The following is a 17,474-nucleotide window of genomic DNA, read 5'->3' as shown; positions in this document are numbered from 1 at the left end:
TCTCCCCAACCTCCCAAAGAACAAATACAATGATTTGAAATAAACAAAAGTATATTTTATATAATTAAGTTACAATTGTTGCTTGTGATTTGTCCTTTCTTGGTGGAGCCTAGCATAATTTGGCCTGAAATAGAATGTTGCCATGCCTATTGTAAACGTTGTCTAACATCACATCACTGAAAAAAATTGTATGCCTTTACCTTTACCTTACCTTACAGCAAGCACTATCACACAGTTAAGCTGATGAGAGCAGGATGGAAAATTGCATTTTAGGTTAAAAGATTGCATCATGATTGGCTTATATAGACCATTTTATCGCGCCACCAATGTTTCACAGCTCTCCAAAGACTTCCAGCGGCCTAGGCTAGTAGTTGGCTAGTTACAAATAGAGCACCGCGAGGTGCATCGTGCCATTAGACCTTTGCTATAGCAGCAGTAGACAACACATACAATCATGCTAATTATTGTATATGTAAACATTGAAATAGCTTTTTAAGACTCAGACTTGTTTTTAATTAATATAAACATTTCTTTCTTTTTTCGTTTTGAAATATTTGTGCTTATTAGTAATTTAGTTTTATCGTTTAATTATTCCATGATGGTAACTACGTAGATTGAAATTCTAGGCCTTTGGAAGTCCCCCAGTGGTGGTTGCCAGGTTTTCGGAATTTTCATTTTAAATTTGGCGAAATGGTGTATATGAAATACTGTGCCATAAAGATTTTTATTTGTATTGTAGTCAAAGAAAGCTGTTGTATTAACAGCAAGAGTCCATCCTGGTGAAACTAATGCAAGTTGGATGATGAAAGGTTTTCTAGACTATCTAACAGGAAATAGTGCTGATGCCAAGGTATGTACCCATCATGCAATACTATTCCTAGAATACAGTTCCATGCTCCCATCATGCACCCATCATGCACTTTATTTTCATTATGCAACACCATTCCCATCATGCAATTCCATTACCATCATTATTCTATAGTAGAGAACTTTTGATTGCCCAATGCGGTAGGATGTAGAATGTAATGACATCACTAAGAAGTCATCTGCACATGCGAGAACGTTAAGTTGTCCTCGTCGCGTGGATTCTAGGATGAATTTTTATAAAATCTGTGTTGTGCAGAGAACATACGACAGTCATGCATGAGTGAATCCGTTCTAGCGTCTCCTCGTCGCGCAATTCAAAAGCTCCCTATTATTGCCAAAGAAGGCGTCAGAATACAGATAAGATCCTTACTTCAGTCTTGGCAACTCTCCAAATATTTAAATTCTTTTTCTTTACAGTTGTTGCGGGACACATTTGTATTCAAGATCGTGCCGATGCTGAATCCTGATGGAGTAATTGTAGGTAATTACCGATGTTCTCTCTCAGGAAGAGACTTAAACAGGAACTATAAAAGCATCCTAAAGGATTCTTTTCCATCAGTGGCAAACACAAAGGTGATGATTAAAAAGTAAGTATGGCTGAGTTAAGTCTATAAAATATTTGGGAAATTTCCCAACTTTATAAAAATGATAACGAAAATGGTCATCTCATAAATCGTAAAAATTTTGAGTTATTAATGTTATCTATCATTGTACACTGCATATTACAAGCATCGTCACCGCTATTTGTTAAGTCAAAAAATGGATAGCATTATAAAATATTTACTATTGTTAAAATTGGACTGAGTGAATTTATGACAGTCAAGTGTAATATAATGGCAGCTAATTTAATGCAAACAGTAACATTACTTTTTGTAAAAAGATGAAACAGCAAAAGTAAGAATTTGAAAGTAATCTATTGTCCAGGATTCTCATTAGGCAACCTGTGGGCTACAAACCCGGTTCACCATGAAACTATCAGTTTGACCTGCATAGGAGTGGATATTGGCATCATCCATTACTATGCTACAAATTTAAAGTGATGCCAGAAATGTATGTAAAGTGAACAATTATAGATATTGGATATAAATAGATTTCATGTCGATGTCCGTGGAATGTCGTGGTGTCACATGATTTATTGCTGCCAAAATTCAGCTTAGGTGATGTTGAATATGTTTCGTCATTTAATGATTCTCTGAACATGTTTTCAAGATGACGTTCAGCAATACGATGACTTGCTTTGAACACAAAACCTGGGGGTGTCATTTCCGACTATCTGCAGGTGTCATCATTAAGAAACGTATTACACATTAATCTTGCAAATGTAAGTAAAATGTGTACAATTACAGTAGTTTTTGGCAGGATTCGAGCAATAATTACAAAATGGTTAATGATCACAATATCTACTTCTGCAGGTTGCAAGATGAACGAGAGATTATTATGTATTGTGATCTCCATGGTCACAGCAGAAAGCAGAATGTGTTTATTTATGGCTGTGACAATAAGCACAGTGCATCAAGAAGGTTAAGGGAACGCATATTTCCTGTCATCCTAGGCAGAAATGCACCAGAGAAGGTTAGTAAAAACACTTTACCTGTGAATGGTTAAAATATATATTGTTATTATTTAAACATTTTGTGTTTTGTTTTTCTCATTTTCAATTGGAATTCAAGAACCTAATACAGTATAAAAAGTAAAGTAGATGTTACTTTAGTTTAAAATAAAAATCAGTTCAACATTTAAATGTTAGGGAGTAAAAGAAGCGACACAAAAGAAACAAAACAAAAGCATTATAAGGATTGTATATTAGTTTTTATACAGGTTCTCATTATTTTATAAATTTATTTTTTATTCCAATTCATCATAATATTGTCATTCACAGTTCAATTACAAAAGCTGTAAGTTCAAAGTTCAAAAGAGTAAGGAAGGTACTGGACGTGTGGTTATATGGCAAATGGGAATTATGAACAGTTTTACCATGGAGGTAATTTCACTGAATTAATTATTACTTTTAAATTTGATCTTATTATTACTGTTGTTATGGTTTTAATTAATTGTTTTTGTTTTCATCGATATTATAATTTGTTACTATAATTTTATATTCACTATTATTATTACTAATAATTATTCATAATTTTTCATAAATATTATTATTTTATAATTTCATATTGAACAAATACACATTCATTGGATGCCATTGCCACTGTAAGAAAAGCATATGTTTGAAAGTAGATAAATTTGCAATAAAAAAATACTAACCTCTTGATTTCACCTTGTTTCATTTCATGTTATTTTTATTTATTGTTGCTAGGCTACCTTCTGTGGATCCTCATTAGGCTCCCGAAACAAGACTCACTTTACTACCAAAGATTTTGAGGCCATGGGATATCACTTTTGTGACTCACTTCTCGATTTGTGCGACCCTGATCTTTCCAAGGTTAGTCAATTATCAGATATTTTAATATCAAATGGAATGAATAATTTAAGCATGATGATAATGAAAATCATGATGATGTAGCGGCAGTTTGGCGCAGCGGTTGAGGTTTGGGCTTTCAATCGTAAGGTCAGGGTTTTGAGAGTCTACTGTGCAGATTCGCTTGTGTCCTTGGGCAAGGCACTTTGGCTACATTGCTTCAGTCCACCCAGCTGTATCAATGGGTACCAGCAAACTGCTGGGGACTAACCTGCGATGGACTAGTGTCCCGTCCAGGGGGAGTACAACTCTCATCCTCTTCACACTGCAGAAACTGGGGATAAGCTCCAGCCCTATGGGCCCCAGTGGCTCGGAAAGAATTTAGTTTAGTATAGTATTAATGAATAATTTAAGCATGATGATATGAAAATCATGATGATGGTTTTGGTGAAGGTAATACTAGAAAGATGAAAATGTTAATGATAATAATAATTGTGATAGTGGAGATGATGATGTTGATAATTATGGAATTATTATCTTATGGAAGATTCAATTTTATGTGTGGTGGTATTAAAATAATGATGGTAGTGAAAAATGATTTTGATGATGCTGATGGTGAAAGTGATGACACTGGTTATGTTGACGATGGTGAAGAGAATGTTAAATTTGTGATGATAGTTGTTGAGATGGTGGTGATGTCGGCTGGAATACAATTATAGATTTCTATAGTAAATCTTTGCCTAACTAACTAACTATTTTCATATAGAATGAATAAATATATATTTTATTCTTAACTAATATGTGGATATGTCATCTTTGTTTGCAAACATTTTCTATTAACATCAACATGGTAAATACATATATAATTTGAGATATACTGTCATTATATTATATAACAATTCCATATTCATCCATTTTATTTCATTTTAATTATTTTTTTTTCTTATTTTTTTTCTAATTTTCTCTTTACTTTTTATATGATTTGTTCATGCATATGTTATATCAGTTTAAGTGTATGTTAAAAGTACTAATATTTTAAATCAATTGGAATGTTGTTTGTAGTCAGGCAGATAGGCATGTTAAAATTATTCATTATTTTGTTATCTGTTTTAATGATGTTTATTATTATTATTACACATTTACTATCCTTCAGAAGTAATCATTTTTTTGATTGATTGATTAAATTATTTCACCTATCTATCTCCCATCATTTTGGTATCACTCCTACCTGATAGAAACCTCCCTAAGACCCCACGACCATCGGTATCCGACCATTTTGGTCGCGTCTGCATTTCGGTCGCGCTATTTTGGTTATGCATTTCGGTCGCGCTATTTTGGTTATGCATTTCGGTCGCGGTGTATGGAGCGAATGTACATTGGCATTCCATACCGTGGCTGTGAACAACGACCGAAATGCATAACAATAGGGTGCGACCGAAATGATCTGTATTCCTACCATCTGCCCTCCAAGCAAATTACATAGTTCCTTATAGCTTTGTATATCTGCCTTGTTTAGCTTTTGTAAAACTTACCTATTTCTCCCAGCATTATTACGGTCTTCCAAGCAACTCCGATTCCTCCTAACTTTTGTCAGTTAAGTGTATCCTGAAACCAACTCTTTCATAGTTCATCCTACCTCTGTCAACATAGTACATATCTTCCAGGCAACTCCCCTTTTTCCTAGTGTTTATGAATATACTCCATCCTCCAAGCATGAGTAATATACTGTAGCATGCTCTCCTCCACGCTTGAGTATCAAAATTGTTAATATACAAAGGAATGTATGTATTGATGTTTTGCATGTACAGTATTGTGTTCTGGTCAAATATTTGGTATGTTATTACTAACACTGTAGATGTAAATTTATTGTCAAATTACTAAGAAAAAGCTCCCATCCATTTTGTTTGTCTTTTATGCAAAAAACAATAAATTCTGTCTTAAAATATATTTTTGTCTACTTGCCCATATGTTTTTTTTTTTTTTGCTTAATACCAACACATAATTAACTAGGCTGTTTAGGTTTGTTTTTCTTTTTGTTTGAATAAAACAAAAAGACAAAGAAAACAATTTAAAAAAAAAAAATCATCAGTGTTACCAAATATTCACCCCAATTTCATTTGTTCTAGTATGACCAAATCTTGGATGAATTAAAGGAGAAGATGAGACAAGATATACTTGCACACCTTCAGCGAACAGGATCCCCTATGCCAATGAATGGTATAGTCGATTTGAACGAAGACTACACATCTGCTGTGGAATCAAGGTAAGATGATTAGACTGAGCCATTTTTTATAGGGTTCATTTTATTGTAAGTATGGTAAGAAATATTAATAATTACTCATTTTTTATATCCTTAGTACAAGTGGCTCAGACAGCTCTGTTGATGATGGTCTACCAGTCCATCTATTGGCTCTAGCACCAAAGGTAATATGCAACTTTTTGTTATGTGCACTCAAATGGAGACCATATGTATCCAAAATAAGACTATATACCATAGATATAAATGTATTGATACAGTGAAGTGTAGCCTATGCACTCATATGCTCTCTGTTACAGACTAATTCTAATAACTTTAAAAAAAATTGAATTGTTAATTTGTGTAGTATGTACTTAGATTTAGCTAATGTGGAGTTACATTACATAAAGCTATATGTACAAATATAAAAAAATGCTCACATAGCCCATATCCACTGAAAAATTGTGTGATATCTATTTTATAGCTCACTAAAAAGAAGAAATTAAAGAGCAAAAAGGAGAGAGACAAAAAAAGAAGCAGCCTGGAAAAACAAGCAGACAAAGAAACAAAAGAGAAGGAGAAAATTTCCAACCAAACAGACAATGAGGAAAAGAAACCATCAACTCCAAAACCTAATGAGAAAAAGAAGGTAATTAGTATTTAATTATAACTATCTATTGTCATTGTGCCTTTAAACAAATACACTCTTGAATCTTATCTCACTTGTAGACTACCAACATCACTGCTGATTTGTGTAATTCTGTTCTGATATTGATTTTTTTTTTTCTATCAAAAGATGAGGTACAGACACACAGACCGACTCTATTCAGCCGGGAGACGGAGTAACACGCCAGGACGGCATGATGGAGTACCAGTATTTGTACAGGAACGATGTGAGGAGAGGCAACTAAAGAAGGTAAGAAATATATGCTGTAATAAAATAACTTTCTCACAGGGTTGGTCAATCAATTGTTCAATGTATCAATGAATATCAATCAATCATTAAGTACAAATACTGGTCTCCCTCCAATTAAAGAGTATTTTTGGGACTGGTGTTTACATGGTCTTTAGCAGCTTTGGTCTCTACTTACAATAATGAAAGACATTTGTTAATGTGGGGGGGAGGGTCCCACATTGGGAGAAGTCATTTCCGGGAGATCTGCAGTGGCAGCTCGAAGGGTGGCGGAAGAGAGGGACTTTTATAGATGGAGGGTCTGGACCACATTAGCCCCACTATGGTTGGTTCTCATGGTAAGAAAATTTATGATTATAGGCCTAGGCCCCTAGCACCTCAAGACAGCTGGAAATAGCCCTCTCGTCAGAATTTGAATATAATTTTCTTTTCTACCCAATTTTTTTATAATTTTGAAATATTTAGGGGCAAGGGATGGCTTCCCCCTCCATTGAATCTGCCATTGATTGGTTAATGAGCTTTCTTAACACATTTAATTTAGTTTTGCTGGACAGTGATACCCATCGGCAATAAATTAGTGGAAACAAGCAAAATTATGAATTTTCAGAGATGGGTTAATTTCCGGGCGATTCTTGCTTACTCGCGGGAGTGCGGGAGGCCGTCCCGGTTTCCAGGAGACTTAGGACCCGTGGGGACCACAGAATGTGGTCTTTAATTGGAGGGAGCTCTTTAATTAGTGGGAGACCTGGTGATATGTGCTACTAGACATACTGTAGATGGTACTTATCTACAGTCTGCACTATCAAGTTTTCTGGAACAAATATTTGTGATTTTGCCATTAATAGGCATGAAGATGTCATATCTCAATTGATATTGTGAACAGTGCTCAAGTGATTTACATTTTATCATCAGATATAAAAGAATAAATGCTTCTTATGCAAATGCTACTTTAGGAATATAGTGATAAATTATTTTTTTATTATATAGTTTTTATAATTGTAGTTTTTGCATTGCAGACAGAGTACTTAGAAGCTATTACAAATGCTTACTTAATGAGTGGTGTCCTACCTCCAGCCACCCAAGGTATGTTTACAGTTACTTATATTTTAAAGTCATCAGCAGTTTTTTTTATCGATAGTAATCATATATTTAAAAATTTAATATAATATTGATTTTTTTTTCATAGATCAAACAACATTCCATTACTCCCAAGGGAACCATGGGTTAGCTGCTACTGGAGTCCCCCTGGGCCATGTGGAAGGCCTGTGCCCACACCACGAGAAAGCATTTGCAGAGAATTATGTTGCCAATCAACTTGCTGACTTACAATTTGCAGGTATGGTCCCAATCTCACTACAACCCTATTCCAACTCTATACCCACCCCCATTCTTAACAAAACACTATCTGTATCACAAGTCCCATCTCTGCCATTGATGCCATTACCAGCACTGACTTCTTGTTGTAATACACCCTTTCGTTATTCATCCAACCCTACTTCTCCCATATCTATTTTATTTCCATCTCCACTTTTAATCCTTTACCCACAATTAACCCAATCATAACCCCTTACTCTGTCTCATCCCTCCCTATTACTACCCTAACTCTATTTCTACCCTGACTCTATATACTTGTTTGACCCTTATGGTAATATAATTTGAGAATTATAAAAAGCCTTGAGAAAGTTACTAGATACAATAAGAAAAACACAATATAGAGTCGGTATATTTGGCAACTCAACACTGTTTTCCAGGGTATTTGTAAGCCCTTGCAAATCTGCTAGTTCAAACCATTTATTCATTTATAACTTAGCAAGCAATTTAAACCGCATAATCTCACATGTAAGGCCTGCCAACTGATAATGTCAGCTTTCAGGAAACAGCAGTTAGATGTGGAGGATAAATAGAAGCTGTAAACAATCAATCAATCAATCAATTATTCAATTGTTGCCGGACCTAATCTAGACGTTGGCTGCCAAGTCTTTCCAAGCCTTTCTATTTCTTGTGAATGTAGCACTTGGATGGGTGGGAGATGTTATGTTCTATATAAATTAGTGACGTAAGTTATCAATTTTCAATGAGACAGATCAGAACAATAAAAAAATCCCAAGATATAGCTACCAGCCAGTTTAAGGGTCTATACAAAGTATATTGAAAGGAGATTGAGTATATGACAGATAATTGGAGGGCGAAATCAACTTCTGGTGAAAGTTAATAATTTACCTAAATACACAAAGTAAACTTATCAAATATAAATTTAACATGGACATGAAATAATATTTAATATCTAATATGAACATTTCTATATTAATACTGTATATTATTTGATATTTTTTTATATTTTATATAAAATGAAGATGAAAAATTTGATTGGAGCCATTCAGTTGTTGACACGCGAAAGACTATTCAGTCACTTGGCCAACGGGCGCCCTCACCTTTTCAAAATCGACCTTGCAACAAACAAATCAACTCAACGCTCTCAATGCGCAGTGGCAAATGGGGATCAAATGAGAAGGTGGTTCCAGTTGGAATAGATAATACAATGGTTGACAGACGATCAAGGAGTCCCTTGAAGAGCATGTCGTTGCTCACAGATGACAGTCAAACATATACAGAAATTGTTACAAAAGGTTAAAAAAATTAGTTATTTAGTTAAGAAATATATTTTTAATTGTCTTAAGGAACTGATAAGAATCGTATTTCTCACTAAAATTGCTTGATTGACACAAACTTCTTATGAATTTTAGTTGAAACTACTGTATCATTCGAATCAATGTTTGCCCTACCTGACGTGTTGTAGTACTGAATGTTCAGTATGTTCCCAAATGCTTACAAAAAAAAAATGAGTGATTCAGGTGGGAATCGAACCCACGACCTCCAGATAACTAGCCTGGTGTCTTAACCACTCGACCACCGAGCTTGCGCTTGGTGGCTAGTGATGAATCCGATCCCCAAGTAGTAGGGGGACTGCAATACTATTCAATGGCTTTGTGTCAAGAGAAATAATATTAATCAATGTTGGCCAAACTTGACATGTTAAGGTACATTCCCAAATGCTTGCATTTCATTATTCTGATTCGTTTTAATGTAATACCGTATACATACTGATTTGATTGGTATTTGGTGTTTTCTTTTTCAGGATTTACTTCTAAATCATTAACTCGCAGTAAATGCCCATCCGCAACAAGTATTCATGTATACAACGGGTTTGTATTGAATTCTGTTTATATATAATTTGTATGATTTGTGTTGTTGGCTTTTCCCGCTACATCGGAAAAGGTATTGTTTTTGTTTTGTTTGGCTAATAAAAAGTATAAGGGTGGAGAAACCTTTTCAATTCATCATATGAGGTTTTGATGTTTTTTCTTTTTTACTTATTTAAGACGAGCAAGTTCAGGTAAACAACAGGGTTCACCTTTAATAAGGTCATCTTCCAGACAGCTGACAAGAGGTTAGTTATAACTCCATTATTTGTATTATCATCTTCAAACAATTATGTTTATATTTTATGCTTATTGTTATTGTTGTGTGTAATTGTCATCGCGATCGTCATCATTATCTTTATCATCTTCATTATCATTATCAAATTTATGTAAATTTTGTATTTAAGCAACATGTATTTTCGTTGAGATTTAGCTTGAAGGTTATAGAATAAATTCCTTCCAGTCCCAATGTACTGTGTATCCATGCATTCATTCTGTACATATACACTATTCTTTTGATCAGTTTAAAAATTAGTCCATATTATATATATCAATAATAGGATTATAATATTTACTTATTCTTCTTGCAGGGAATTTGGAAAAAAATGAGACTTCCAGACAAGGTTTGTGAATAATGTTTACTGAAACTTTTCTAGCATAGACCTGTAGAACCTAATACTCTTTGACAAACAAGTAACAAAATAATAATAAAAATAATATGGATAAAGAATAAGCTCATGCCCAAAACAGTACTTTATTCAAAGTAGTGGAGGGAGACCAGTGACCTGACCTGACAGTGATTATAAATGGAGAATGACTATTAATATCCTGTGTGAATTGTGAAAGAAAAATACAGTACTAAAATAGTAAAAAGTGTAATGTTTCATCGGTATTATATGCACATAGTTTTCCTCCCACATTTTTCCAACTTGCTGTACAGACTCACTTTCCCCATACACATGCCCAAATTTGTCATTACACCCACATCTCATATACACCCTCTCGCTCTTCCCGACCACACACATTTGTCTGTATACACACTTGTATCTCCCAATGAGATTGAAAATTATCCTTAAATATCTGGTTGAATCACTTCCCTAGACACTTGATCCGATTCTCTTCATTCACAGGGATGGGCTCTCCTTGAATATACTGTATAATTTGAATCTGCTAGTTGATTTCCCCCTTTCTTGATCATCATTCCTCTAGTCTACTACAAGTAGCTACAAAATCTAACTTTTAGTCTTTGTAAGCAAATTTGTAATTAACATGAAAAGCATGTCTTGTAGCAGTAATAAGGTTTTAGACAAAGTAACGATTTTGGTCAAGGGCTAGCCTTTTTTTTCTTGAGGAATAAAATCCATGTTGTCTCTACCCACCCCTTATTGATCAGTGATTATTGATATGCTATTAATCAATGATTATTAAGGCCAGAAAAACATTGTGTTGCCCAAGCCTGACCACCTAAAAATTAGGGTCAGCCTTTTTCCCAAAGAGCCCAAACAACATGTATGGTGTTTCATAATGCCACTTTTCAATCTTTAAAACTGATTGGGATGAGTAATGATTAGAAATGTACCCTACAATTATGTCTAGGCGATATAGAAAAAAAATGCGAAAAAATAAAAGAATTGACAAGTGACCTTGGTTATTAAAAGTCTCTGTGCTTGGGCAAAGCAAACATTTTTTTTTGGTATAATCTGCTATAATATCTGTTTTTGTCCTTGCTTTTAACTCTCAGGACCTCGTCCTTCTAGTAGTAGTGTAGACCAAACCTTGTCTGTCGCATTGAATCAAAACCAACATGTAACGTTTACACCACAAACTAACGCAATGAGTGCAAGTAGAAACTCTAGGTTAGTATGCTATAGATTGTAGATATGTGATTTTTTATATTTGTTTGTTTATCTTAATAATGATAATCAATGTTTATTTACTTTACTACTGTTCATCAAATATGAATAAGACATTGACCAGGCATACACTATACAGTGGTGGATCCAGGGATTCAAAATAGAGGGGGCCCGGGAAGGTACTGTCACAGATGGAGGATCTATACCACCTTGGCCCCACCATGGTTGGGGTTCAGGTCGTGGTCCTCGGGCTGGCTGGGCCCCCTTGAATCATCTACCATTTTTATCAGACTACATTCCACTTTGTGATCACACAATTTTTTTAGATCACACTTTGTGCTCAGCTTCCAAAAGACATGGAAAGACACATGATATGTTTGATCAGATGTCCAAAACATACATACACAATCAGGTGAATTCTGACTTAATGTCTGTTAATTCTGATAAGACAAAAAATCTGATCAGAAATTTAACAGGACAGATGTGATCCAACATTTTCGTGATCAACAAATGACTAATGGTTCATAAACTACAAGTGCTAGTAAAAATGACTTAAAAATAAATTATCTTAAAAATGACTGAAATCCAACACAATTATTCAGACTTAGCTAAAAATGATGGATCCCAAAAAAGAATGAATAAAAAATGACAGACTCTGAAATGACTCAAACTGAAATCATTGACTCAAAAGATCACTGATTTCAAGATGATGTCATTATTAGTCATATTCATGCAAATTTCTCTTTGATATTTTTGTGCTGTTTGTTGTGTCTGTGTCCATGTGTGTATGTCTATGTAAAAAAATGTATAATTTTTTGTGTACTTAAAAAAACCTGTGAAGTGTATTCAATAATGATTGCAGTACAATGTATATAATTTTGATTTCTCTGTTGAAATATTTTAAAGTTATTTACTATTAATGTTTGTTTATTACTAACTGGAATGTACAGTTTTTTGATAGTGTATTTTAAACTTCAATTTTTTCTTAATTTTTAAATGTTAACACTTGAATTTAGATTATTTTGAGAATTTGGCAACATCCATTTTAAATTATACTGAATTTATCAGGGAAAAAATAAGCTAAATTTTGGATGGTGTTTTTGCATGTTTGTGCTGTAGTTCAAGTCCAGCATTCTGTTCATTAAGTTGGCTCTATCACAAGTTATTTCGTGCCTGCATTCATCCTTTATTGAAATTCATCCAGGTCTTCGCATCCTGGCTGCAATAAGTGTGTATCCAGTTTTCAGTGACTGGTACATTCAGTGCTATGCATTGCACACATGATCATCATGATCACACATCGTGATGCCTAGCAAACCTATGAAAACAGCTTCATAAAAACCCGGGTTTATATTGGGGAATACCCCCAAAAAAATATAATTGAATGTCAGCATACGGCATCCTGTATGTGTATCCTCTCACGTAAAAACATGATTCTTCTATTTTCTGTGTGAGAATGTTCTTGGAAAGTCAGGATTACGTCTTCACGCATTCGTGATGTTCAATCAACCCATGAACACAATTTTTTTCAATTCCTATATTTAAATAAGCACTGAAGATGCAAGTCATGGATATCTATGTAATTTTTTTTTATAATGCTGGCTGTTCAAATAATGAAATTTATTGTCCATGTCACTAAATTTTTTATAATCGTATATTCAATGGAGGGGCAGTTATTCTATCTTAGGAATAATTATTTAGATAAACCAAACTTTTCCATTTTTTCTGTAACTGAAACACCTCTCAAAAATGCATAGAACCATCCATCTCAAAACACTGTATATATTTTATTTATTTTTATTTCAACAATATTTTGTTAGGGTAATCCATCCAGCCTGAGCTGATCAATTGGGACCCTCATATCCATGTGAACCTATGTGTTCATCCGTATCTTTTAGTCTCCATTATGAATTTGCATATGTGAATGGCGTAAGTACTTGCAAGCGTTTAATGGAGTGTTTATTGGAACGTGTTTAACGTTGTGAACGCTAATAATCACAAGTGGTAATGACGTAGTGCATAGGAACGCAGCATATGATACTTGTGACAAAGCCATTTTAATGTACCAAGCATGCATATAAGTTTTATTCTGCTTGCTTTTCAAGTTGAACACCAAGCCTGCTACGTATATGCTTGATTGCTTTAAGTTTGCTTGCACTAGCTTTAGCTTAACATGCATCTAGGTAGCTTTTTACTACTTGCTTGGGGTTTGCAATTGATAATCACCGCTTTGCACTCATGTTCACCAAAAATGACCTCTCTCTCCTAGTGAGGCACCTAGTCAGATCGGCATCACTAGCCAGTACAGAGGTACTAGCGTTAACTCTTCCACCGTCACAGCCTCCGTACCCAAGTATACTGGCGTCCAAACGGTAGTGCATCCCGTAAGTTATATTGCCTGGTTCTTATATTTAGCATTTCAAGCTTAGATATAATATAATACTGCTTGGAAAGGGTAAAGGTTTTTTTGATAATAATCTAGTATTATTCATTTGTAAAAGATACATAAACTGTAAGTACATAAGAATGATTTATGCAAACATATTCATTTTCAAGATATATTAAAGTATATAATAAAAATATATGCTTATTTTACATTCAGTGCTTATTCATTCATACATACAAATATCATAAATGCTAAAATTGTATCACATACACTATAGAATATACTGTCTGTGGAAAAAAATCTGAGCAAATATTTTTTCAAAAAAAAAAAAATCAAAAAACTAAATTGCGTATTTGAATGAAAAATAGATTATAAACTTCCAATAAAAACTTACAGATTATAAAGCCTTAAATTTTATGTCAGTCAGTTTAAGGGTTAATGTAAAAAATTAGGAATAGTTTTATTTACTTTTTCTGTTTATTGGCAAGGAAAATGTTTTGATTGACAGCTTATAGCATTGGACAGCAGTTATACAATTAAAACAAAAAATATTATACGGTTATTAGCGTATACTAACACAGACTGTGTATCTTTAACATGAAATATTGCATTTATTTACACATTCAGTAAAATGGATCAGTTTGTACATTCACATTATCTTGTGTATGTCATAAATGCTGAAATGAAGAAAGTATTCAGTGACCACAGGACCATTTACAATGGAGAAGCCATGTAGTAGTTAATCCAATTTTTTTTATACGATTATTTTAAATAATTTGCATATACTGCCTATTTAATATAACGGGTATATCATTATGGATAATGTGTATTATATTGGAATTTTGTTGAATTAATGTTATCGTGGTAATAGGGCATCTTATATCGGTGTCAGTATTGTATTCTTAACATTTTGTGCTTGTTAATGGCCCAACCATATATCTTTAGAAAAGAATTCAACTGACTGGAAAATATTGAGTGTTTTTTTTGTAATTGTATTTTATTCAGTCAAGCTACTAATTTTAAAAACATTATAACTGATGTACTTTTTCTTAAATTAGAACGAGAAAAATGAAACAGACGGTAGAGTTTCTTCCCCAACTTCATCAAAACAATCTGATAATATAACTTTGAACATTGATAAAGATGAGAAGCCTAGTCCACGGAACACTGCTCTTAAATCGCATCGTTGCAGCACTGAGTCCACCCCTATATCTGATTCATCAACATTTAGCTTTAGATACAAAAGTGCAAACAGTTCGCATCATTTCTCAAATTCGCAGAATTTCTACGGTAATACAGTCATCATGCAGAACTGCAAGGGTGCTGTTCAAATTGAGGGTAGACCGACTACTAGATACGTTAAAAGAAATGAGTCGGGGAGCAGCTCTGCAATGAGTTTCAGGAGCAGTGAATCGAGTGACGTACGAAGCGTATCCAGCGATACAAGGCCAAAGAGCACAAGTGAACATTTGATAAATTACACGAATAAAAGAACTGAAACAAATAATACAGACAACCAACATGCTGCAGATTTTGAAAAAACAAAGCAAACTTCACAAACAATCCCCTACAATACACAGGTATTTATTAGTGATACTTCTACCGAGAGTTTTACACCAAAACAAACAGAGAAGGAACATTATGAAGAACAAGAACATGCAGAGCAAGTTGGACCAAACGTTAATTATAACAATGTAAATGACAGTAGTTTAGTTGATTGTGTGACTAACCATGATCAAAACTATGAAAAATGTTCTACGAATCAGAATCGTATGATAAAGAATGTTGAAGGCATGTTAGCAAAGACGGCTGAACTGAGAAAAAATGATTCAAATGGCGGCGTCAATCCTAAATTACCTCAAAAAGAAATCAGCCATTGTGAATCAGATTCATTGGATTTAAACCAGCATGGACAACCAGCGACACCTAAAAATATAGGAACAACAAAATCGACACAAAATTCAATCGATTACAGCCAATTGCTGGACAACAAGCACGCAATCTCCGACAGGTTCATGATTGCTCGCAATCCGCAAAAATATTTCCAAGTTTCGCGTCTTGAATTGCAAGACAAAGCTGTCAGGAACTCGATGGATGATGCCATGTTTGCTGGGTTGAATTCTCAACCGGTTATTCCAGAAATCGAGGGACGCAGACTAATTACACCGAGAGAACATATACGTGGGTCAAGTTCCCATAGCGCACGTGTTAACCACTCTCCACGACTTCCCCGCTCCATACCATCCCCAATTCATCGAGGTGGAGATGCAATGAGTAAATATCAGACTAATTATTCGTTGAACCCAGCCAATCAGTTAGAGATCATAGTGAATAAGCCACCGTCGCTAAAGCCAACAGATTCAGGAGGGATACGGTCGCAAATACAGCGTTTGATTGATCCAGAGAGTCCAGAGGTGGTGATGCAGAATCAACGAGAAGCCCCAAAGGTAATAACTCCTTGTTTAGTCACAGGCCAAGTTGAATCGTACACAGTGACGAAAGGAAGCTCACGGGATAAGCAACCTGTGAAAAAGGTGAGAGAAAGGAATTCCCAGATTTCTTTGAATAATTTCATTCCTAAACTTCAATGATGATAAAACTAATAATCTTATTTAAAAAATAAAATATATTATTTGAATTGACAGAACTGTTTCAGAATTAAACTCAGATCTAAGTATATTTTGCATTATCAATAGAATGTTTTTGTTAATTCACTTAAATACATAATTTTTACTCTATTCTGAGCTTGTCACTTGCTTGTAGTTCCACTGGTAAAATATAAATTACTGACACTATTTTTTCTTACTAGGAGAGCAGAATGTATACTAGCCGTACTCCAAGGTTTAAGGAGCCGTCATTAGCCAGTGTTGCATTCTCTAATCCAGCGTACATCTATAGCATAGAGCAGCATGGAGTGTTGTCTGGTAGCGCCCTCAAATGCCCTTCACTGCGATCAAATCAAAGAAAGTATTAGATCTCACCATGGAGGTGGTCTCACAAAGCCATGGTGAATGCCTATGAACAGACTCAACATTCCAAGACATTCAATTGCAAATAATTGCCTTTTTAGTTGGTATCAGCTAGAGTTAAGTTGGGCTTTCCTTATGAAGTTCATACGATCAACCTAATTTTATCTTTATCATTGAGTTATTGTCCATTGTTTTAATATCTGAAAATCAGAATTTTTTTTTGTTCAAGAGTTTTGAATACAACCAATAGGAATAGTCTTTATATACTTCATCTAGATGAGCTTACATATTTTGTTTGTTTTAAAATTTGTGCAATATTCTGCTTTATGTTTATAATTTTATATAGTTGAGCTTTCCTCTCATCATTCTTTATTACAAATGTCATATAAATTTACAAAAGAATGTACATAAAAACCCAGGTCAATAACTGAAAATTTCAGATACATGCAAGGTAAAACAAACTTTACGGACAATTCACAAAACAATATTTGATTGAGTAAACTGATTTTATATTTCAATTAACCAATAATTATAAGAATAATAATAATAATAATAATAATAATAGTAATAATAATAATAATAATAATAATTATAATTATAATTATAATTATAATAATAATAATAATAATAATAATAATAA

General features: G+C 34.0%; 1 protein-coding gene and 1 non-coding gene across 4 annotated transcripts in view; one reads left to right on the top strand and one right to left on the bottom strand.

The window, feature by feature from the left end:
- Positions 1 to 17,105, top strand: part of LOC117108244 — a 38,984-nt gene extending 21,879 nt beyond the window's left edge. For 2 of the 3 annotated variants that reach the window (XM_033250209.1, XM_033250211.1), the window contains 19 exons: positions 740 to 850; positions 1,285 to 1,454; positions 2,280 to 2,439; positions 2,747 to 2,848; positions 3,176 to 3,301; positions 5,404 to 5,540; positions 5,635 to 5,701; positions 5,998 to 6,162; positions 6,310 to 6,429; positions 7,443 to 7,509; positions 7,613 to 7,762; positions 8,781 to 9,053; positions 9,563 to 9,629; positions 9,807 to 9,874; positions 10,217 to 10,249; positions 11,368 to 11,482; positions 13,749 to 13,863; positions 14,924 to 16,399; positions 16,675 to 17,105. In XM_033250209.1, the coding sequence (XP_033106100.1) occupies positions 740 to 850; positions 1,285 to 1,454; positions 2,280 to 2,439; positions 2,747 to 2,848; positions 3,176 to 3,301; positions 5,404 to 5,540; positions 5,635 to 5,701; positions 5,998 to 6,162; positions 6,310 to 6,429; positions 7,443 to 7,509; positions 7,613 to 7,762; positions 8,781 to 9,053; positions 9,563 to 9,629; positions 9,807 to 9,874; positions 10,217 to 10,249; positions 11,368 to 11,482; positions 13,749 to 13,863; positions 14,924 to 16,399; positions 16,675 to 16,839 (3,687 nt within the window). In that variant the 3' untranslated portion in view covers positions 16,840 to 17,105. The remainder of the gene's footprint in view (positions 1 to 739; positions 851 to 1,284; positions 1,455 to 2,279; positions 2,440 to 2,746; positions 2,849 to 3,175; positions 3,302 to 5,403; positions 5,541 to 5,634; positions 5,702 to 5,997; positions 6,163 to 6,309; positions 6,430 to 7,442; positions 7,510 to 7,612; positions 7,763 to 8,780; positions 9,054 to 9,562; positions 9,630 to 9,806; positions 9,875 to 10,216; positions 10,250 to 11,367; positions 11,483 to 13,748; positions 13,864 to 14,923; positions 16,400 to 16,674) is intronic. The other variant, XM_033250210.1, reaches the window with a different exon arrangement.
- Positions 9,271 to 9,343, bottom strand: Trnat-agu. The gene has a single exon. It is a non-coding gene; the product is annotated as a tRNA-Thr (tRNA).
- Positions 17,106 to 17,474: the final 369 nt, after the last annotated feature.

The sequence above is a fragment of the Anneissia japonica genome, unplaced genomic scaffold (assembly GCF_011630105.1).
Source record: "Anneissia japonica isolate Jap-2015-1 unplaced genomic scaffold, ASM1163010v1 scaffold456_len727751_cov192, whole genome shotgun sequence".
NCBI lineage: Eukaryota > Metazoa > Echinodermata > Crinoidea > Comatulida > Comatulidae > Anneissia > Anneissia japonica.
The sequence above is the reverse complement of the archived record's forward strand: the minus strand, read 5'-3'. Positions and strand labels throughout refer to the sequence as shown.